The sequence below is a fragment of the Bufo bufo genome, chromosome 4, assembly GCF_905171765.1.
Source record: "Bufo bufo chromosome 4, aBufBuf1.1, whole genome shotgun sequence".
NCBI classification, from domain to species: domain Eukaryota; kingdom Metazoa; phylum Chordata; class Amphibia; order Anura; family Bufonidae; genus Bufo; species Bufo bufo.
In genome coordinates, this window is record NC_053392.1 from 323241823 (window position 1) to 323267034 (window position 25212).

The following is a 25212-nucleotide window of genomic DNA, read 5'->3' on the forward strand; positions in this document are numbered from 1 at the left end:
GATGAAAGCAATCCGTCCAGGCCCTGACGCAGCAAAGCAGCCCCAAACCATAATACCCCAACCACCATACTTCACAGTTGGGATGAGGTTTTGATGTTTTTGTGCTGTGCCTCTTTTTCTCCACACATAGTGTTGTGTGTTTCTTCCAAACAACTCAACTTTGGTTTAATCTGTCCACAGAATATTTTGCCAGTACTGCTGTGGAACATCCAGGTGCTCTTGTGCAAACTGTAAACGTGAAGCAATGTTTTTTTGGACAGCAGTGGCTTCCTCTGTGGTATCCGCCCATGAAATCCATTCTTGTTTAGTGTTTTACGTATCGTAGATTCGCTAACAGGGATGTTAGCATATGACAGAGACTTTTGTAAGTCTTTAGCTGACACTCTAGGATTCTTCTTCACCTCATTGAGCAGTCTGCGCTGTGCTCTAGCAGTCATCTTTACAGGACGGCCACTCCTAGGGAGAGTAGCAGCAGTGCTGAACTTTCTCTATTTATAGACAATTTGTCTTACCGTGGACTGATGAACAGCAAGGCTTTTGGAGATACTTTTATAACCCTTTCCAGCTTTATGCAAGTCAACAATTCTTAATCGTAGGTCTTCCGAGAGCTCTTTTGTGCGAGGCATCATTCACATCAGGCAATGCTTCTTGTGAAAAGCAAACCCAGAACTGGTGTGTGTTTTTTATAGGGCAGGGCAGCTGTAACCAACACCTCTAATCTCATCTCATTGATTGGACTCCAGTTGGCTGACACCTCATTACAATTAGCTCTTGGAGATGTCATTAGTCTAGGGGTTCACATACTTTTTCCACCTGCACTGTAAATGTTAACATGGTGTGTTCAATAAAAAACATGGTAACATTTAATTATTTGTGTGTTATTAGTTTAACCACCTCCGGACCGCTGTACGCACAGACGCGTCCTGGAGGTGGTTGATTCATTCCGAGTGGACGCGCCGGCGCGTCCTCTCGCGAGGCGCGAGATTTCCTGTGAACGCGCGCACACAGGCGCGCGCGTTCACAGGATCGGAAGGTAAGCGAGTGGATCTCCAGCCTGCCAGCGGCGATCGTTCGCTGGCAGGCTGGAGATGTGATTTTTTTTAACCCCTAACAGGTATATTAGACGCTGTTATGATAACAGCGTCTAATATACCTGCTACCTGGTCCTCTGGTGGTCCCATTTGTTTGGATCGACCACCAGAGGACACAGGCAGCTCAGTAATATGTTGCACCAAGCACCACTACACTACTACCCCCCCCCTGTCACTTATTAACCCCTTATTCACCCTTGATCACCCCTGATCACCCTATATAGACTCCCTGATCACCCCCCCTGTCATTGATCACCCCCCTGTCATTGATAACCCCCTGCATGGCTCCATTCAGAGGTCCGTATGAATTTTACGGATCCACTGATAGATGGATCGGATCCGCAAAACACATACGGACGTCTGAATGGAGCCTTACAGGGGAGTGATCAATGACTGTGGTGATCACCCCATATAGACTCCCTGATCACCCCCCTGTCATTGATCACACCCCTGTAAAGCTCCATTCAGATGTCCACATGATTTTTACGGATCCACTGATAGATGGATCGGATCCGCAAAACGCATACGGACGTCTGAATGGAGCCTTACAGGGGCGTGATCAATGACTGTGGTGATCACCCCATATAGACTCCCTGATCACCCCCCTGTCATTGATCACCCCCTGTCATTGATCACCCCTCTGTAAGGCTGCATTCAGATGTCCGTATGATTTTTACGGATCCACTGATAGATGGATCGGATCCGCAAAACGCATACGGACGTCTGAATGGAGCCTTACAGGGGCGTGATCAATGACTGTGGTGATCACCCCATATAGACTCCCTCATCACCCCCCTGTCATTGATTACCCCCCTGTCATTGATCACACCCCTGTAAAGCTCCATTCAGACGTCCGCATGATTTTTACGGATCCACTGATAGATGGATCGGATGCACAAAACGCATACGGACGTCTGAATGGAGCCTTACAGGGGCGTGATCAATGACTGTGGTGATCACCCCATATAGACTCCCTCACCACCCCCCTGTCATTGATTACCCCCTGTCATTGATCACACCCCTGTAAAGCTCCATTCAGATGTCCGCATGATTTTTACGGATCCACTGATAGATGGATCGGATCCGCAAAACGCATACGGACGTCTGAATGGAGCCTTACAGGGGCGTGATCAATGACTGTGGTGATCACCCCATATAGACTCCCTGATCACCCCCCTGTCATTGATCACACCCCTGTAAAGCCCCATTCAGACGTCCGCATGATTTTTACGGATCCACTGATAGATGGATCGGATCCGCAAAACGCATACGGACGTCTGAATGGAGCCTTACAGAGGCGTGATCAATGACTCTGGTGATCACCCCATATAGACTCCCTGATCACCCCCCTGTCATTGATTACCCCCCTGTCATTGATCACACCCCTGTAAAGCTCCATTCAGATGTCCGCATGATTTTTACGGATCCACTGATAGATGGATCGGATCCGCAAAACACATACAGGCGTCTCCCTGGAGCCTTCCAGGGGGGGTGATCACCCCATATAGACTCCCTGATCACCCCCCTGTCATTGATCACCCCCCCTGTCATTGATCACCCCCCTGTCAGGCTGCATTCAGATGTCCGTATGATTTTTACGGATCCACGGATAGATGGATCGGATCCGCAAAACACATACGGACATCTGAATGGAGCCTTACAGGGGGGTGATCAATGACAGGGGGGTGATCACCCCATATAGACTCTCTGATCACCCCCCTGTCATTGATCACCCCCCTGTCATTGATCACCCCCCTGTAAGGCTCCATTCAGACATTTTTTTGGCCCAAGTTAGCGGAAATTATATATTTTTTTCTTACAAAGTCTCATATTCCACTAACTTGTGTCAAAAAATAAAATCTCACATGAACTCACCATACCCCTCACGGAATCCAAATGCGTAAAATTTTTTAGACATTTATATTCCAGACTTCTTCTCACGCTTTAGGGCCCCTAGAATGCCAGGGCAGTATAAATACCCCACATGTGACCCCATTTCGGAAAGAAGACACCCCCAGGTATTCCGTGAGGGGCATATTGAGTCCATGAAAGATTGAAATTTTTGTCCCAAGTTAGCAGAAAGGGAGACTTTGTGAGAAAAAAAAAAATATATCAATTTCTGCTAACTTGTGCCAAAAAAAAAAAAATTCTATGAACTCGCCATGCCCCTCATTGAATACCTTGGGGTGTCTTCTTTCCAAAATGGGGTCACATGTGGGGTATTTATACTGCCCTGGCATTCTAGGGGTCCTAAAGCGTGAGAAGAAGTCTGGGATCCAAATATCTAAAAATGCCCTCATAAAATGAATGTGGGCCCCTTTGCGCATCTAGGCTGCAAAAAAGTGTCACACATCTGGTATCGCCGTACTCAGGAGAAGTTGGGCAATGTGTTTTGGGGTGTCATTTTACATATACCCATGCTGGGTGAGATAAATATCTTGGTCAATTGCCAACTTTGTATAAAAAAATGGGAAAAGTTGTCTTTTGCCGAGATATTTCTTTCACCCAGCATGGGTATATGTAAAAAGACACCCCAAAACACATTGCCCAACTTCTCCTGAATACGGCGATACCACATGTGTGACACTTTTTTGCAGCCTAGGTGGGCAAAGGGGCCCACATTCCAAAGAGCACCTTTAGGATTTCACAGGTCATTTACCTACTTACCACACATTAGGGCCCCTGGAAAATGCCAGGGCAGTATAACTACCCCACAAGTGACCCCATTTTGGAAAGAAGACACCCCAAGGTATTCCGTGAGGGGCATGGCGAGTTCCTAGAATTTTATATTTTGTGTCACAAGTTAGCGGAAAATGATGATTTTTTTATTTTTATTTTTTCCCTTACAAAGTCTCATATTCCACTAACTTGTGACAAAAAATAAAAACTTCCATGAACTCACTATGCCCATCAGCGAATACCTTGGGGTGTCTTCTTTCCAAAATGGGGTCACTTGTGGGGTAGTTATACTGCCCTGGCATTCTAGGGGCCCAAATGTGTGGTAAGGAGTTTGAAATCAAATTCTGTAAAAAATGACCAGTGAAATCCGAAAGGTGCTCTTTGGAATATGGGCCCCTTTGCCCACCTAGGCAGCAAAAAAGTGTCACACATCTGGTATCTCCATATTCAGGAGAAGTTGGGGAATGTGTCATTTTACATATACCCATGCTGGGTGAGAGAAATATCTTGGCAAAAGACAACTTTTCCCATTTTTTTTTATACAAAGTTGGCATTTGACCAAGATATTTATCTCACCCAGCATGGGTATATGTAAAATGACACCCCAAAACACATTCCCCAACTTCTCCTGAATACGGAGATACCAGATGTGTGACACTTTTTTGCAGCCTAGGTGGGCAAAGGAGCCCATATTTCAAAGAGAACCTTTCGGATTTCACTGGTCCTTTTTTACAGAATTTGATTTCAAACTCCTTACCACACATTTGGGCCCCTAGAATGCCAGGGCAGTATAACTGCCCCACAAGTGACCCCATTTTGGAAAGAAGACACCCCAAGGTATTCGCTGATGGGCATAGTGAGTTCATGGAAGTTTTTATTTTTTGTCACAAGTTAGTGGAATATGAGACTTTGTAAGAAAAGAAAAAAAAAAGAAAAATCATCATTTTCCGCTAACTTGTGACAAAAAATAAAAAGTTCTATGAACTCACCATGCCCATCAGCGAATACCTTAGGGTGTCTACTTTCCGAAATGGGGTCATTTGTGGGGTGTTTGTACTGTCTGGCCATTGTAGAACCTCAGGAAACATGACAGGTGCTCAGAAAGTCAGAGCTGCTTCAAAAAGCGGAAATTCACATTTTTGTACCATAGTTTGTAAACGCTATAACTTTTATCCAAACCATTTTTTTTTTTTACCCAAACATTTTTTTTTTATCAAAGACACGTAGAACAATAAATTTAGAGCAAAATTTATATATGGATCTCGTTTTTTTTGCAAAATTTTACAACTGAAAGTGAAAAATGTCATTTTTTTGCAAAAAAATCGTTAAATTTCGATTAATAACAAAAAAAGTAAAAATGTCAGCAGCAATGAAATACCACCAAATGAAAGCTCTATTAGTGAGAAGAAAAGGAGGTAAAATTCATTTGGGTGGTAAGTTGCATGACCGAGCAATAAACGGTGAAAGTAGTGTAGGTCAGAAGTGTAAAAAGTGGCCTGGTCTTTCAGGGTGTTTAAGCCATGGGGGCTGAGGTGGTTAAGCAGACTGTGATTGTCTATTGTTGTGACTTAGATGAAGATCAGATCACATTTTATGACCAATTTGTGCAGAAATCCATATCATTCCAAAGGGTTCACATACTTTTTCTTGCAACTGTATATACATAAGACAAGGACCATTCTTTGTTCTGGGTGGTGGCGGATATGTGTGGGCTGGCATGAGGAAATTCAATTACACGTGGTCGTCACAGGTGTTGAATTCCTCTGAGATCCATGCCTCATTCATTTTTAGAAATGCGAGGTAGTCCACACTGTTGTGAGCTAGGCGAGTGCGCTTATCGGTCACGAAAACCCCTGCTGCACTGAACATCCTTTCGGACAGGACACTCGACGACGGGCAAGCCAAGAGTTCCATGGCAAATTGTGCCAGCTCTGGCCACAGGTCAAGTCTGCGCACACAGTAGTCCAGGGGGTCCTCGCTTCTCAGAGCGTTCACATCGGCTGTTTACCCGATGTAGTTGGACACCTGTCAGACTAGGCGTTCCCTGAGGCTGGATTCTGAGAACGGCTGTCGATGGGTTGGCTGCAAAAATGATCTCACATCCGAAGTGACCAACACACCTTCAAACCGCCCTCTTCTTGCAGGCGCGATAGGATTGGTACCCGCACCTGTTTCGCTGTGAGTGGAAATTCCTCTGCCAGCGCCCGCAACAGCAGAATGCAGCATCTCTCGCAGCAAGGTCTGGAAATGCTGCATTCTGACAGCTCTCTGTGATGCTGGTTAGTGATGAGCAGCAGGGGTCATATTCGAATTCGCAATATTTCGCGAATATTTTGTAGAATATTCGCAATTTTTTTTTTCTCGAAAAAATCGGAAAGGTAATGATTGTGTAATATGCAAATTTTTGGAATTCGAATTTTCGGATTCAAATTTTTTATTGAGAATTTTTCAACTTACAACTATTAGACAAAGAAGATTATAGCACTATATTAGCTATATTCGATTTTTTTAGAATATTCTCTATATTGCTATAACTTTGTTTTTTCGAATATTCATAATATTCTAAAACAAGAATATATAGCAATATAGCGAATATTCAAAAAAACAAATATAGAGCAAAATTCGCAAACACTACTACTCCTAAAGTCAAGTATATTGCAGCCTTCTTATTGGCCCACAAGCTAGAAGCAGTGAGGGATCATGTGTACTGATAAGAAAAAATAAAAATAAAAATTGAATATTCGAAATTCCGAATATATAATATTTCGAATAAACTATATTCGAAATATTCGCGAATTTTCGAAGTACCTATATTCGCGATAAAATTCAACACTAATGCTGGTAACATGTCCGCCATTTTGTGTTTGTATCGGTGGTCTAAGTACGTTACCACCCAGTACTGGTCCTTGCCCTTTATGCTTTTTATACGGGGGTCCCTCTTCAAACACTGAAGCGTGTAGGTCCCCATTTGCACTAAATTGGAAGCGGTGGAGCGCCCTGGCTCCTGCTCATTGCCGAGTACAATATTGTCCTCGGTCTCCTCCCACCAGCCACGGACAACACCAGGGATCCCCGAAAAGTTTAAAGTCCCCCACGGCACAGTGGAAGGTGGAGGACAAATGGGAGAAGAGAGGAAAAGAGGCAGGATGTGGAGCGCAGGGAGTGTAGCTTTGTGGGTTCTGACGGCATTGCTCCCACTGGGCTTGGTGATGGGAGGCCAGGTGCCTTCTTAAGGCAGTCGTCCTTAGGCGAGTGTTGGGCTTACCGCGACTTATGCGTTAACATTACAGGCTGCAGATGACAACCCCATTGTCAGCAGCTGACACGTTAAAAAAAGCCCACACTGCGGAGCCATGTGCCGGCGTCCTGGGAGCGCAAGATGTGACCGTGCATGGTGGATGGCTCGCTCGATACATTTGTAGTCTGATTTTTGCCTCGGGTGCACTGTAAGTTCTGCATGCTTCTCCTCTTGATCCTCCCTATCTGCTGCTCCATCTCTCCCTCTGAACTCCCCTCTACTTCCTCTCTTGTGGGCACCCACGTGACATCCATCGACACGTCATCATCATCACCTTCACCACGTAATCGCACGCATCTTCTCCAACCTCCCATTTAGGCTCTGTCCTGGTGCACCTGCCCGACCCCTACCACCCCTGCGGAACGGCCTGCCTCTTCCTCTGCCTGTGATTTTCAAAATGACCCTGTGCCAAAGTCCCTAGTATTTGTGGAAGCAGGTATATCGCACTCCTCAATCAGTATATTGTGGAAACAGGTATATAGAACCCCTTAATCAATTGCACAAGAATGATTTTGCTACTGAGAAAAAAACATGTGATTTATAGTAAAATGAGCCCGCCGATTCCAAATACGAACTCAAAATTTGCCTGAAGCCTCTAGATTTTAACCCCTTAAAGGGAACCTGTCACCGGGATTTTGGGTATAGAGCTGAGGACATGGGTTGCTAGATGGCCACTAGCACATCCGCAATACCCAGTCCCCATAGCTCTGTGTACTTTTGTGTAAAAAAATAAATAAATTGATACATATCCAAATTAACATAAAAGAGTCATATCTTACTTGTGTGACCATAGAAGAGTCATATTTTCAAGCTCTGACTCATCTCAGGTTAATTTGCATATGTATCAAATCGGTTTTTATACACAGTAAAAACACACAGAGCTATGGGGACTGGGTATTGCGGATGTGCTAGCGGCGATCTAGTAACCCATGTCCTCAGCTCTATACCCAAAATCCCGGTGACAGGTTCCCTTTAAGGACCCTGGGATTTTCCATTTTTGCGTTTTCGTTTTTCACTCCCCGCATTCCCATAGTCCTAACTTTTTTATTTTTCCATTCATATAGCCTTATGAGGGCTTATTTTTTGCGGGACAAGTTGTACTTTCTAATGGCACCATTAATGGTTGCATACCATGTATAAAGAAGCGGGAAAAAAAAATCCAAATGTGGTAGAATTGGGAAAAAATGCAATTCTGATAAAGGTACTTTCTTTTTTACACTGTACACTATGTGGTAAAATGGACCTGTTATTTTCATTCTTCAGGTCAGTACGTTTACAATGATACCACACTTGTATATCAAACCCCTCAATCATTTTTTTTTGGGGGGCAACAGGTATATTACACCCGTTGCAAATAGTTGTTCCAATAGCGCTTGTCCCTCTATATACCTGCGGTATAGCAGCAGAACTGCACACAACTGCTGCACTATAATATTTTTTCTATTTTAGAAAGTATATTATAAGTATAAGTATATCACACCCCTCAGTATATCAGACCTATTGAAAGCACACCTATACTAGTCCTTAAAAGGACTTTTGTGGCCCTAACAGTTTGTCCCTGCTCCACAAAGAAACCTCTCTCTACACTGGCAAAACACAGAATGTAAAATGGCTGCCAGATCGGGTTCTTTTATAGGGTGGGGGTGTGTCCATGTGATGAAACGTCTCAATTGGCTGTCCTGTCCCACCTGATGGATGTGTCATGGGTCAAAGTTCGGCGCAATGCAAAAGAATATGGCGCATGCGAACATCGCCATATGTTCGAAGAACGAACAAAGTTCGCCGCGAAACAACCGCCGGGCGAACCGCAAGGCCATCTCTACTGGGCATCCCACAGTTCAGTTTGTTCAGGAGCCCCTCATGAATTGCATGGTACACATTGCTCTTGCTAAATAGATTAGACAGTCTACAGTTTAACTAATCTCATCATAAAAATATTATAAGATGACCTAAAGCAATAGGGATATTAGGATCAAAGCCGTATAGTAGTGATGAGCCAGACATAGGTACATGTGGCTTTGTACCTAAGAGGACCCAAATCCACTTTTATTACAAGTCAACAGCAGTATTATAAATGGTACTTGGTAGGTGAGGGACCCTATCACGCTAGGTCAATTGTGTCCAACCAGTTGTTTTTTCCTGAGCCGACCATAACTGATGATATTTTTGTGCGCTTTGTGCACCGATCCTTCATTCAACTTGACAGGGTCATGTTTAATGCAGTGTTCGTGTATACTCTGCCACAACTGATATATAGGATTCCAACACTGGTTTCATAAGAAACCAGGTCTTAGTTCTGGCATCAGTCTCACTCTGGTGTTTCTGTACCAGGTTGCAAAGAACAAGAAAACCGGAGTGCCAGACATATGCACAGAGGGCATTACCTTGGGGCCTAGGAGCTTCAAGCTATGCCACAAGAGTAAATATAAGCAGAATAGATTTATTGTAGCACAATGTAAGTAGAAAATTGTATATAATACCCTCTAATATCCTAGGACTCTTTTTAATTAAAGGATGTTATCTTTTTGTTATTTTTTTCTCTCTTCTCCTCCACTGCCCCTTTTAAGCTCTTGAACGCAATGACAGCAATACTAAATAATGTCAAAGTAACACTGATATACATACCTATGGGTAAACGTATGGTTAACAAATAGCATTTAAAAACATGTGTTATACTTTTACATATTAGAAAGCTTTAAAAAATTGTCCCTTATAATGGGCAGATGTTGTTTAAACACATACTTATTGAGAAAGAAACAGTTGCTTTTTGGGACCAAGTGTCCAAATTGTCTTATTGCCCCTGTTTATACACACACACACACACACACACACAGACACACACACACTACAGAAGCTTGATCTGCACAAGCATCCAAAAATCATGCTTTAATGTGGGGAGAATGTCTGCCCATATTTATATACGCACAAGTGTCAACTTTTAAAAGAAAGAGTGGCTTGTTCTGACTGAGCCTGGAAAAAAACTCCCTTTTAATTGGGAGCACAGTGTGGATGTGGAAGGGGTAGGGTAATAGTGGCTTGTGGCTGCAATAATAGCAGTAGATGTGTGTGCAGCTGTCTAGTGATAGTAGTGGTGACTGTGTAGCAGCAGCAGCCATATGGTATTAAACATGTTAGTAGGCAGACAGACAGTGGCATGATGGTGGCAGCAGCAATACAGTACAGGATATGATGGTAAGTGGGCAGACAGCAGCCGCTTGCATGTGAATCTGCCAATCTGCTACCAAGCCGCATAAAACCTGCTTATACTTAATAAAAGAAGCAAAGAACCATTGGTGAGTGCTGCCTATATTTTTTCCGTCTTATATTTGGGAGACAGCAGCAATGTGGCAGCAGCCATAGGGTACAAAACATGATGGTAAGCAGGCAGGAACTCAACGGCGGCGGTGGCAGTACCATCCAAATGGTACAGAACATGATGGTAAGCAGGCGGACAGTGGCAATGGCATGATGGCAGCATCATCAAGGGCTAATCTATTCATCTGCCTCAGACGGAGAAGTGTGAAAATCCTAACGGATCCATGCCTTATTTATTTTAACAAAAGCGATAGTGACGACATCATGCTCACTGATAACACCTGACCACTTGTGGGGTGGATTGTTCTTAATTTATGCCAGGTGTACTGTTTCTTTATCTATCATTTTGGAGAGGCAGTAAGGGACATGAGCTATTGTTGAATGTGTCTTTCCTGTAGCTGTATGACTTCCACAGCAACTTGAATCAACTATGTAGTGCCTTTTGGTCTGACAACCAAGCCAGCAGATGTATGGGAGAGGACCTGCTAATTATATCACCTGTAGATTGCATTAGCCCCCCTGTTGTGTATTAGGAACCGTTCAGCATGTTTAGCTGAAGTGGGAAAGCTGTGTCATCAGAATGACATTAAGCAGTCGGATTGAACTGACAACCAATGATGGAACAGCCACAATTATCTTCCACCAATCCTATGGGGCCAATGCACTGAAATGACAGCTGAGGGAAATAAAAGGGCAGCTGCCCCTGTCATCAGCAGCTATTCTACAGGACTTCAGCCTATGGACTACAGTTCCAGCTGGTGGACTTCACAACTGCTCTTCTGCCAACCTCAAGCATAAGGGTTCGGTTGGAGAGTCCAGATTGGGACGATCGGGTCACCTGACCACATGCCTCGCTGTGCATGGCTGTCTCCCTAAGCTTGCTGCTACCTCCTCTCGGTGGGTGCCTGCCCAAAGCAGGTGCTACTGGCCCAGATAGTTGGTCCTGGTTCTGCATATGGATATCCCTGCCTACTGCCGCCCCGATTGCTCGATTGAGGCTGTCCGTCAGCCTCTGAGCCAATCAAGGCAAGCCTTCCCCTACTTCCTCCCACTGTCATGTGATACTCTGTCTTCTTCCTCACTTATGGTTTTCCCCACCAATATTAACAGTAAAATGGCGCTGAGCACGGTTTTTAAATATGAGTGGGAAGCAAATCGCAAGCCCTTCGGATTTGTATGAGAAATTTTTGTTAAGTTTATAACAAATCCAATTCGTTTGGAATCAATTTGCTCATCCTTAAGTGTAACCAATTTTTACCATCTGTTGATAATGTTCTCTAGAAGTGAAAATCTACATTTCCCACTATATAACACAATATGTGTTTCTATAATCATTTCCTGTGCAACAGTTGTTCCTAAGATCAGCTGCCATCTAACAAACCTAATTAATGAAAAAGTCATTTCCAGGCACTATGTGGGGCTCGAAGAGCTTCAAGTATACCAGCTAGTGCCGAGTTAATCAAAATGCTAATGCAGGATGAATTAAAGTTGTGATTAACATTTCCCAGCTAATGCTTAAGTGAAATGATCACACCAAATGGGTTAAGCACTAATCATGTTATCCACTCCCATACAACAAAAAGGTGGGTGGCAACGACTTGCTGCTTTCACATCTCCTTCTACTTGGATGTAGCCGATAGTTTAATCAAAAGGCTTTTAACAATAAACAATTTACGAGCAATTTACACAGAGGCAGATCAGATTATTCCTCCGCCGACATCGGCAGCGCTGTAGTGGTAACTTGCAGTGACACAAAATAATGATCCTTGCTTTCCAATAAAGTACCACATTATAGCAAACTGCAAGCTGCTCATTTCCCTCTGTTGTTCTGAGTTCACCCATCGGTCAGTGGGGGGGGTGAGAGCAGAGATTTACTATAGCCTTAACTTTACAAAAATGTAACCTCTGCTCACCAACCGTAACTAATAAGCAAATTGCTTCAAGCAGGTATTAAATGAAACGCTTAGATAAATTATACACGTTTAACAACTATTTCCAAAGCTTGTGCCTCTCCACGTGTGGTTTTGACATGAGATGGACATTTTTTTAATGGATAGGCTGCGGTACATCAATGTGGAGGGTTGCCCGTTCTCCTGTCAACAATCATTCCAAAACCTGTGGGGCCCTCTCAGTGGGACTACATGAACTTTCAAACCATAATCAATAAAAACAGAAAGTTTCAGTCTGTCTAACCTTATATGTATCTAATTTAATATCTATCTAATCTAATCTCAATCTTATCGCCTATCTGATATATATCTAATACCTATGTCTATCTATATCTATCTCATATCTGTCTTTCTATTTATCTCATATCTATCTAATCTAATATTTATCTAATTAATATCTAATTTAATATCTATCTAATCTATTTTTATCTCCTACCTAATATCTATTATATATGTCTATATCTATCTCATATCTGTTTCCATTTATGTTCTATTTCTCTATCTCATACCCATCTACTTCATATCTACAGTATCTCTCTAGATAGCTCATAGCTATCTATCTATCTATCTATCTATCTATCTATCTATCTATCTATCTATCTATCTATCCATCCCTGCTCTCAGAACGTGCACTGAATGAGCAGAATGATTAGTTTATGACCATGTATTTTATAAATACTTTTTTTTAAATCAGACTTAAAGAGCATTACCAACCCAAAACTTTATAATGGATATATACACTGCGTGCAGAATTATTAGGCAAATGAGTATTTTGACATCATCCTCTTTATGCATGTTGTCTTACTCCAAGCTGTATAGGCTCGAAAGCCTACTACCAATTAAGCATATTAGGTGATGTGCATCTCTGTAATGAGAAGGGGTGTGGTCTAATGACATCAACACCCTATATTAGGTGCGCATAATTAGGCAACTTCCTTTCCTTTGGCAAAATGGGTCAAAAGAAGGACTTGACAGGCTCAGAAAAGTCAAAAATAGTGAGATATCTTGCAGAGGGATGCAGCACTCTTAAAATTGCAAAACTTCTGAAGTGTGATCATCGAACAATCAAGCGTTTCATTCAAAATAGTCAACAGGGTCGCAAGAAGCGTGTGGAAAAACCAAGGCGCAAAATAACTGCCCATGAACTGAGAAAAGTCAAGCGTGCAGCTGCCAAGATGCCACTTGCCACCAGTTTGGCCATATTTCAGAGCTGCAACATCACTGGAGTGCCCAAAAGCACAAGGTGTGCAATACTCAGAGACATGGCCAAGGTAAGAAAGGCTGAAAGACGACCACCACTGAACAAGACACACAAGCTGAAACGTCAAGACTGGGCCAAGAAATATCTCAAGACTGATTTTTCTAAGGTTTTATGGACTGATGAAATGAGAGTGAGTCTTGATGGGCCAGATGGATGGGCCCGTGGCTGGATTGGTAAAGGGCAGAGAGCTCCAGTCCGACTCAGACGCCAGCAAGGTGGAGGTGGAGTACTGGTTTGGGCTAGTATCATCAAAGATGAGCTTGTGGGGCCTTTTCGGGTTGAGGATGGAGTCAAGCTCAACTCCCAGTCCTACTGCCAGTTTCTGGAAGACACCTTCTTCAAGCAGTGGTACAGGAAGAAGTCTGCATCCTTCAAGAAAAACATGATTTTCATGCAGGACAATGCTCCATCACACGCGTCCAAGTACTCCACAGCGTGGCTGGCAAGAAAGGGTATAAAAGAAGAAAATCTAATGACATGGCCTCCTTGTTCACCTGATCTGAACCCCATTGAGAACCTGTGGTCCATCATCAAATGTGAGATTTACAAGGAGGGAAAACAGTACACCTCTCTGAACAGTGTCTGGGAGGCTGTGGTTGCTGCTGCACGCAATGTTGATGGTGAACAGATCAAAACACTGACAGAATCCATGGATGGCAGGCTTTTGAGTGTCCTTGCAAAGAAAGGTGGCTATATTGGTCACTGATTTGTTTTTGTTTTGTTTTTGAATGTCAGAAATGTATATTTGTGAATGTTGAGATGTTATATTGGTTTCACTGGTAAAAATAAATAATTGAAATGGGTATATATTTGTTTTTTGTTAAGTTGCCTAATAATTATGCACAGTAATAGTCACCTGCACACACAGATATCCCCCTAAAATAGCTAAAACTAAAAACAAACTAAAAACTACTTCCAAAAATATTCAGCTTTGATATTAATGAGTTTTTTGGGTTCATTGAGAACATGGTTGTTGTTCAATAATAAAATGAATCCTCAAAAATACAACTTGCCTAATAATTCTGCACTCCCTGTACAGTGGAATTTGCAATGCAAAAATTCACAAAGTAATATATATGTTTTCTACTCCGTTACAGAGGCCATTTAAAAATATTTGGCTGTTACCTAATTATCTACTAATATATAGCAATTTTTAGCTTTTTGTAGGAAATATAGTTAAAGGCTCATTTATTAAAATTTTCAAACAATGCAAATTATTAAATAGCCATGTGTCCATGATTTTCTTTTGAGGCAGGTGTTACGCGACTACATTATTTTGTTGGTAATTATAATCATTTTACAGCTCACAGTAAATGCTGGCAATGAGTTATCAGTACAGTGAGCTATAGACATGTATTACTTATAATTTATATCATTCATTAGGATTTTCCAGTTTGTCCGTAAAAAATGTTGGCTGTCTGTGATTTCTGAATAAGATGTCCAGGTTGGCAACCCTGCATTAGCTGAATGTAAAGAGGTGTATATCCCATCGAGAAAGGACAGTTTTGCTAGTGACACCTATTGAAAGTGGGACACTAAAGCCTCATGCAGACGTCCGTGGAACACGGTGCGTGAGATACCGGACTGGCATTGCATGAGTGCACGGCGTCATAGCAACCAATGACGCCGTGCGCTCCTGCAATGCCAGTCTGGTATCTCACGGACCTTATTCCACAGACGTCTGCATAAAGCTTAACTCATAGGGAGCCGCCTCAATTATATGGAACTAGAAAGACTGCTCAATTTTTCTGAGGGATACCACTGTATATTATTTTTCCATGCAGCATTTTTCCTAAGTTTCTACACAGCTGGGCTCCTTAAAGGGGCTATTCCATGAAAAATATTGGTTATAGTAAAATGCAGCCCGTAATTATAATTATCAGTGTTTTTATTTTCTTTATTTACACTTATTTTTAAAAAAAATTATATCTGCAGATATAGGAATAATTTTTGAATACCTGCTGTTTCTATTGAACAGCCTTTGCTGTGTCCACCTCAGTAAGTGTTCCAAGGTGGATGCACATGCTCAGTCCTGCTTCTTCAGGTATGTGGAGAGCTCCATGGACTGGTGTCTTCTTTGTGTGTAAGAAAAAATGCTGAGCAATGATAAGATAGTGAGACAGCTTTACTGTAATTGCTGAGGTGGATACTAAAAGGCTGTTGAATAGAAAAAGCAGGTGGTGCAATTCTAAAATTATTCCTACAATGAACTTTCTTATTAATAAGTGTAAATGTACAAATGTTTTTTTAATACCTGGTAAGATTTAACTATAAATTAAGGTGCATTAGCTGTGTGATGCAATTTTGTTGATTTGTTCAATAGTACTAATAATTTAGCATAGTAAGGTTAAGCCAGAGACAACTATCTGAATGTTAATAACTCCTAAAAGAGGTAGTCAAATCTCAACGTGGGCCCTCTCTTAACTTTGTCCTCCCAAGAATGTTGTGGCCAAAGGAAATTGGGATTATAAAATTGCTCAGGGGGCTAGGCTGCTTTGGTAGCTCTTATGCAAGTGAATGGGCAGAAACAGCATAGCACATGGAGTAGTAACGGAAACAGCATAGCACATGGAGTAGTAACGGAAACAGCATAGCACATGGAGTAGTAACGGAAACAGCATAGCTGTTTTTGTAGCTCCTATTGTGTAGCTTCCATTCACTGCTGTTGGAGTTAAGGAAACAGAGTAGTGCAGGCCATAACCATAACTCGCCTCCCCAGTCCACAATTCTTTACCAGTCTACACACTACACACATTCTTTTTCTTACTTATTTGAATTGTATCCCTTAGTTCAAACATATAATCCCACATTAACCAAAAATTGGAAGCCATTTTTTAATTTAAATAGGAGCCGAGATTCAGTGCACTGGTGTAGGTAATGACACAGTGACGGTGCCTCCCGCCCATGGCATAGTTGCTTCCCGAAACAATTAATCAGTGCTGGCTGTTGGACCCTCACTGATCTGATATAGACAACTGATCCTGAGGATAGGTCATCAATATCCAAGTCCTGAAAAACCTCATTAAAACCATGATTGTTAGTAGACAACAGTAATAGTGCCCTACAAGCTTTCTATGCTATGTCTATGACTAGATTATTATCATGGCTCTTTACTAGCTAGATCCCATTCTCATACCCTCAGCAAAGTACACAACAATCCTTATTAACCAGCTCTTCACTGCTTCTTACTCAAGTTGTATTAGACATGTAGTGAAGGGCCTGTTACAGCACCTGCAGGTCTTGGTCCAGTACCCTGCTTCTCCCTGCAGGAGTTGTTTCGCCCATTAGCAAGTTAGTAAACCTATCTTCTAAAGCCTCAATGTCAATGAAGTAACACAGTTATAATCTATGGGCAAAATTTGGAATTAAAATACACAGCGTTTGTGACTTTTTTCAAAAGAACTAGTGCAAAGATTTTAGTGCAAATGCCATTATTCCGCTGGCATTGCTAATTCCCTGAAAAGTGGAGTGACGATGACGGGACTGGTGTCCCCGCCACAGTTATCATCTTATATGCCAGTTTTCTGGTGTAAAATTTGGGGGATACTATATCTCCTTATAGAGTGAGCTATTTTATAGGCCAGGCAGCACTCCTCTGGGATTCTGGGAAGAGGTTATGGAAATTAGCTCTTTGCAAGCTCTGCCTCTAATGCCACCAGATTTCTTTTTTATCCGGGCTGCAGCTGTAAATATTTCTGCATCTAAAAATCCCTTTCATATATCTAAATAAAAAAAAATTCTGAAGCATTCTGATGAACAGACATCCAGAGCTTTCTGCATCAAATCCAACACCTGCTAAGATACCCTTAGGCTGGGTTCACACTTGAGCGTTTTACAGCGCGTTCAAACGCGCTGTAAAACGCTCAACATGGAGAAACCAATACTTCCCTATGGGAATGGTTCTCACCTGGGCGTTTTACAGCGCGTACGATCGCGCTGTAAAACGCCCGACGCTCAAACAAGTACATGAGCGTTTTTTTGGGCGTTTGTCGCGCGTTCCCGTACATAGACTTTCGGGAACGCGCGACAATGTGTGTTCACTTGTCTCTGTATGCGCGCTTGTAAACGCCCGTACAATCGCGCATACAGAGCGCTCCTTTCAGAACGCTCAGGTCTGAACCCAGCCTTAAGGTATTTAACCTGTAGGGTTAAAGATTTTTATTTATTTCTCTATCTTAGTCTTTAGAATCTATATACATATATACTCTATCATTTAATGTTTCTGTCATGCTGCATAAAGTCATTTATAGGAAGAAAAAAAAAAACGTCCAGAATAGTACAATGTAATTGAGTAACACAACTATTGGTATTTTGTTTGGCTTACCATGCTTTCTTACATTAGTTATGCACAATGATATGGTCGTCATGGCAACTATGTCAATTTACAATTATCTAGGAAGTGCACAAATTAAATATAAAAAATATAAAAAATAAAAAAACCTACACAGAGAAAAGTCAGTACACCAGTTTTTCAGTAGGCTAATATGTTGCCCAACAATATTCCTATGTAAACCCATTTTAAATTGCTATTATTTTGCCTGGAAAATTAAACATTTTTTCTAATGTAAAATCTGCCAAATGTTAGTCTTTATGTAAGCATTGCACAAATAATAAGTATTAACAGCCGCTGTCTGGAATCCAGTGAAGCCACACAAAATTTTTCTTCGTTCAGTAGCCTAAGAGGCTACACGCTGAATTAAAGAGATTGCACAAGGACTCCAGCAGAAGTAACTCAACACCCTCATCCAAATAATGTCATCACGTTATAATCAATGCATGTTCAATATTTCCATGTATTCTTCCATCCAATGGTGAAGAGAATTGTACTTCTTTGCAATCAGGTTTTACCTCTCGAACCTCCAGTGCTGGACAAAGGGAAGTGAATAGTAGACGGCTTCATTTTTTTAAGGTTAAAAGGAAATGTATTCAATATAAATAGTTGTTTATTCTGTTAATGTGCAGCGAGAAAGAAACATTTTCATTGGTCAACTAACATCAAGTACATTTTTATTCTTTATTCCTTGTTTTCACCTCATTTTATAAAAAAAAAAAGTCTGAACTGAATGTAACTCATATGGCTGTTTATGTGGAATGTTTTAGAAACGCTGAACCTGGAAGATGCAGCGAACAGGTGAATCCCAAAAATGAATGCAGTGGATGCAGTGTTTTATTAAATACTGGAGGTTCGGATAATAAAACCTGATCACAAACCAGTCTGATTATCAGCACCACTGAATGGAAGAATAGAAGGGAAGGTTGCATGAGGACGGTGAGCTACTTATAGTGAGGACTTGGTATAGTCACAGAGACTTAATTGATCTGACTTTATGTCTTTATGCTAGGTCTGCCTTGCACATACATACAAAACCTCCACTATCTAGTGCTAAACCAGCTTGCTTCAGGTAAATTTCCATTATTGTAGCCTGGGACTCTTTCTAGCAAACCAATTAATCCAGCATTTTCCCCATGCTGGACTAGCAGGAGAGTCATTGACTGCTGGATTAATGAAACTTTACTATGCACAGGTGCCAGAAAGAAAGGCAGATGTTTGTGCTCATACATTTAATCATCATTGACAGTCCGATAATCCTAGGCTTGTTTTAGCACAGAAAAAAATAATAATAAAAAAATATACAGTACAGACCAAAAGTTTGGACACACCTTCTCATTCAAAGAGTTTTCTTTATTTTCATGACTATGAAGGCATCAAAACTATGAATTAACACATGTGGAATTATATACATAACAAACAAGTGTGAAACAACAGAAAATATGTCATATTCTAGGTTCTTCAAAGTAGCCACCTTTTGCTTTGATTACTGCTTTGCACACTCTTGGCATTCTCTTGATGAGCTTCAAGAGGTAGTCCCCTGAAATGGTCTTCCAACAGTCTTGAAGGAGTTTCCAGAGATGCTAAGCACTTGTTGGTCCTTTTGCCTTCACTCTGCGGTCCAGCTCACCCCAAACCATCTCGATTGGGTTCAGGTCCGGTGACTGTGGAGGCCAGGTCATCTGGCGCAGCACCCCATCCCTCTCCTTCATGGTCAAATAGCCCTTACTTTCAAAGTTTTCCCAATTTTTCGGCTGACTGACTGACCTTCATTTCTTAAAGTAATGATGGCCATTCGTTTTTCTTTACTTAGCTGCTTTTTTCTTGCCATAATACAAATTCTAACAGTCTATTCAGTAGGACTATCAGCTGTGTATCCACCTGACTTCTCCTCAACGCAACTGATGGTCCCAACCCCATTTATAAGGGAAGAAATCCCACTTATTAAACCTGACAGGGCACACCTGTGAAGTGAAAACCATTTCAGGGGACTACCTCTTGAAGCTCATCAAGAGAATGCCAAGAGTGTGCAAAGCAGCAATCAAAGCAAAAGGTGGCTACTTTGAAGAACCTAGAATATGACATATTTTCAGTTGTTTCACACTTGTTTGTTATGTATATTATTCCACATGTGTCAATTCATAGTTTTGATGCCTTCAGTGTGAATCTACAATTTTCATAGTCATGAAAATAAAGAATTTTTGAATGCTACCTTATGATACCTTGATGTCTCCTGTCCTTTTTCACTGCTGCTCCTTGTCTGTAAAAGAGCAGTGAAAAAGGACAGGAGACATCAAGGTATCATAAGTGTATACAGTCCTGAAGAAGAGGGCAATCCAGCCCTCGAAACGGGTTGACTACCCTGCAAATAAAAGTTAACTCCTTATCTGCCCGATGACTTGTGTCTGAATCCTTTCAAGCAAGTGCCGGAAAAAGCGGTCAGAATACGGTTTTTACCAGTTTTCCTTTTGATACATGGGCGCATTTGCAACTGATATATGGTGCATATTTTCTGTACTGGAATCCGCTGGTAATGTTAATGAATAGTACTATTTCTATGGGTGTTTCATTCCCATCAGTATTTGAAATCCACAGCAAGTCCTAGTTTTGTGAATATTTGTTTCCAAAAATGCCTATTATAGTCTGGTATACCAGCTGAAATCTGTGCATATTCCAGAGATGTGAAAGAAGGCATCCCTAGGCACTTCTAGGTGAGTAATCCTTCTTTCTATTTTTTTTTAACCCAATCTGCACCATATAAAACAACATTTATCCCAATGAACAACAATCCAGAAGGACATGGACACAAAAACATGCTTTCTTTCTTAAGGTTTCTACCATCACATGTGAGTTTCTTATACGTATGATAATCCATAATGCCTGATAATCTGGGCACATATCAGGTCCAACTGAAGTCGGAAGACATTTATTTAGAACCACGCACCTATATAGGAAGGAATGAGTTTACTAAAGATGTAAATTGATCAGAAGAACTAATGAGAATTGAAAGCTTACCTGACACACTCTTATGGCTTGATCCAGAACTGTTTTGGTGTCAGTGCCATAATCAGGACAAGGTAATGTGGCCCTACTGAAATGGGCTTGCAACAGCAGATGTGTTTTGGTGTGTGCACTGTCCATGGAATGGGGGTTCAGTTCAATAGGAAGGTGTTTTGCCAGCTCACTGTTCATTTGGTCTTCATTGTGCCTGACCGGGAGATCAGTGTATTCTTCAGCATCCTTCAAAGACAAAAAGAGTTTGTAATTTTTCATCAGATAAACACTTTACACAAGGTACACCCACTTTAAGGCAATGGGGGATTACTAGAGTGTACAGCAGCAACAGAAGTAGCATATTTAATAAGAAAAAATAGATTTTTGAGGGCACCACGGAACATGCACATCAGTCTGCGATAAAACTAAAAATATCAGATAAGATAGGTTAGGTTTATATATAGTGCTGTGAAAGAGTATCCCCCCCTTCCAAGTTTCTTCTATTTTTGCATATTGGTAACACTTGAATGTGTCAGATTACTTTTAACACAAAATAACAAACCCCCCCCCCCCCATACAAACACAAAATTATTCTTTAAATGATCCTTCAATTTATAGAAGATAAAGATTTATTCAAAACCTGTATACCCCATGTGAAAAAGTAATTGTCCTCTACACCTAATAACTGGTTATACCATCCACGACAGAAACAACTGCAATCAAATGTTTACGTCCCTCTGGAGGAAGTTTGGTGCACTCTTCTTCAGGGCTCTTAAGAATTAGCACAGCACAGCAGCTCAATGGGATTCAAGTCAGGGTTTTGACTTGGCCACTCCAAAACCTTCATTATGTTTCTTTCAGAAGTGTACTTGTTTGTGTGGTTCAGACCATTGCCCTGCTGCATAACCTAACTGCGCATGAGATTTAGGTCACAAACTGAAGGGTGGACATTCTCCTTTAGAGGTTCCATCAGTTATGACAAGTCATCCAGATCCTACAGAAGCAAAGTAGCCCCACAGCATCACACTACCACTTCGTGTGACTGTTAGAGATGAGCGAACTCGTGGAAGTTAGGGTTCGGCTGAACTTTAGGTCAAAGTTTGGGTTCAGAACCCGAACTTAACCCCGAACCCAAACCCCACTGAAGTCAATAGGGATCCGAACTTCACTTTATTATTTTCCGTTATAACATGGTTATTTCGGAAAATAATAGCATTCTAAAGACAGAATGCAAAAGAATATGGCTAATTTAGGAGTTAAAAAAAAACAAAAAACAAAAAATAAAAACTCAATCGCAAGTCCTTCTGAATGAAGATAGAAGAGACTGCTGCAGAGCAATCAAGTAAATGAGTTTTTTTTAACCCATAAATTGCCATATTCTTTTGCATTCTGTCTTAAAGGGAACCTGTCACCAAAAAAATCGCCCATTAAGCTGTTAAGAGTACCTTATAGTGCTACATAGTTGTGTCCTATAGCACTTTTTCGTCCTTTTCCTGCATTTATCGTCACTGAGAAATCGGTTTTAATCAGCCGCTGCCCCGTGTTTCAAGTCAGGCTTGAAGTCAAGGGGGCAGCGGCCTAGGCGTCTCCAATCCTGCTTTTCCGGCCTCTCGCCGCCTTAATTGACACGCCGCATCTCAGTGCCGGGACCGTGCTCTGAGCCCGCATGCGCAGTAAAGGGCTGCTGTAGCGCGATCCCGGCTCGTACACTCAGCCGGCTTCAGTCTCACTAATGCGCATGCTCCCGCCAGCCTTACATACTCGCGCTCTGTATGCGCAGGAAGAGAAGATGCCGGGCGCGAGTATGTAAGGCTGGCGGGCGCATACGCAGTAGTGAGACTGAAGCCGGCTGAGTGTACGAGCCGGAGCCGGGATCGCGCTACAGCAGCCCATTACTGCGCATGCGGGCTGAGAGCGCGGTCCCGGCACTGAGATGCGGCGTGTCAATCAAGGCGGCGAGAGGCCGGAAAAGCAGGATTGGAGACGCCTAGGCCGCTGCCCCCTTGACTTCAAGCCTGACTTGAAACACGGGGCAGCGGCTGATTAAAACATAGATTTCTCAGTGACGATAAATGCAGGAAAAGGACGAAAAAGTGCTATAGGACACAACTATGTAGTGCTATAAGGTACTCTTAAGAGCTTAATAGGCGATTTTTTGGTGACAGGTTCCCTTTAAGAACGCTTTTATTTTCTGATCTAACCATGTTTTAACGGAAAATAATAAAATCACCTGAACACTGAACTTCAGTGAAAAAGTCTGGGTTCGGGTGCCCGGACTCGCAAGTACGAATTCAAACTTTGCAGTTTGGGTTCGCTCAACCCTAGTGAGTGTTGTTATATTGTCTTTATGGTGGAATGCAGTATTAGCTTTACATCATATGTATCCATGTCTTCCAAAAAGTTTCACCTTTGACTTATCAGTCTACAGAATATTATCCCACAACTTTTTAATGCAATCATTCAGTCCCTATGCAGTTTGCATGCTGTCGGCAGGATATCCCCATTGACACAAGGGGATGTGCTGTCAACAAAAGATAATTTTAATGTACACATAAATGGTGGCAAACAAGCTTTTTCTTGTTTGTTGGACGACTGGTAGACCTGCTTGGGGCATTACAATTCTGCCATGTCTTCTCATATACCTGGGTCCAGGTAGTTTTTGGGCCTTACAGACTTAAAGTATCTAAAGACTGAAACACTATATAGTCTCACAAGGACAACGGCCCTGATTTACTAATGCATCTGGCACAAATAGGGTTTCAACATTTCTTTCTGATTCATTTGAAAAGGGGGTGGGCATAGTAGGAAAAAGAAAGACTTCACCAGAAAGGGGGCACTGGTCTAGTATGTGCTGTTTTATGCCAAAATTGTGCTACATTGATGCTACAATGCGGTGTGCGAGGTAACACTTTTTGTTTTCTTACAGCCAGCAGTAAAGACAGTTTTTCTCACACTTTAGGTTAAATAGTCCCCTGGGCATTAGCACCTAGCAGGGCGCTTGCTAAATGAGTTATTGAGTTGTGCGACCATATGGCTGATTTTCTGTTGTACATGAACTGAATGTGAGCTCCCCACATTACTCCCTTAAATCACTACCTCAATTTAGATAGACTGAAGATAGGTAGGTAGATAGATAGATAAAAGATATGTATTGGTTTAAGAGATAAAGGTTAGTAAATAAGTTGATACCAAGAAGATAAAAAAGAAAAATACTGATTGAAAATAGTAAATAAGTAGATAGATAGATACATAGATAGACAGATACAGAGAAAGATATTTAAGGCAGAGAAAACAGTCAGTGAATATGTAGATAACAGGAAGATATGAAAAAGAAAGATAATATAGTTAATAGGTAGGTAGGGTAGATAGATATGAGATAGATAGATAAATAAATATAAGATAGATAGGTGCAGAGATAGGTAAAGAAAAAAATATGTAAGAGAAAAGGTAAAGAATAAGTAGATAGCAGGCAGATAGATATGAAAAACAAAAATACTGAGTGAATAAGTAGATAATAGACAGACACTCCCAATGCATTATTGTACCACAGCCCTCATCATATAGTCTACCTAAATGTTCTCCACATATTGCATTATATAATAAGAGTTGCACAGGAGAGACTGTGTACAGACATTATTTATCTTGTACTAATATTGCATTTCTGTATCACTGAAATCCAGGAAGGGAATATGTTTAACTCTTGGGAAACCCCTTTTCCATTTTCTCCTTAGACGACATACGACGTCTAAACTGCCAGACAATCACAATCCAGGATACAGTTCATTGGGAATGTAGAGCACAACATGAAAAGACAATCGCGGTTTACACAAATCATTTGGTCACATTAGCAAGCTCGGTCCTGTTCTGTATAGTTACTATTTTCACACTGGATTAATTTCCTGTTTGAGACTCTTAACTGCAAATTGTTAATTTTCTTATCTTCGTGCACACGGCAATTAAAGGAAATTGAGAAAAGCAAGTGAAGCTTTGATTCAGCTTGGAGCGGAGATGAATGGAGGGCAGCAGGGTCAGCAGAGTCCATTATATTCTTATGTGAAATGCTGGTGCGACTGCCCTGTCCTTGTTTGTTTAGTGGAGGCTGGACGGACTACTAACTGCAAATCTGTTCTTGTGATTTGACCAGGCGGGCCCGCATAAAGATGTCTCCCGTTGCAAATGTTAAATGACAGTGAGTGACAATCATACGATGAAGTCTGCCTGTAACCCCCTGCTACTGTTTTCAGATTGCAGCAGAAAAGACGGAATAAAGAAACATTCTTCATAATCACATCAAA

At 41.6% G+C, this 25212-nt stretch overlaps 1 protein-coding gene across 1 annotated transcript in view; it reads right to left on the bottom strand.

Moving 5' to 3' along the window:
- Positions 1-25212, bottom strand: part of ASCC3 (activating signal cointegrator 1 complex subunit 3) — a 742201-nt gene that overhangs the window by 36516 nt on the left and 680473 nt on the right. The window contains exon 37 of the mRNA XM_040428803.1: positions 20939-21163. Coding sequence (XP_040284737.1) covers positions 20939-21163 — 225 coding nt within the window. The remainder of the gene's footprint in view (positions 1-20938; positions 21164-25212) is intronic.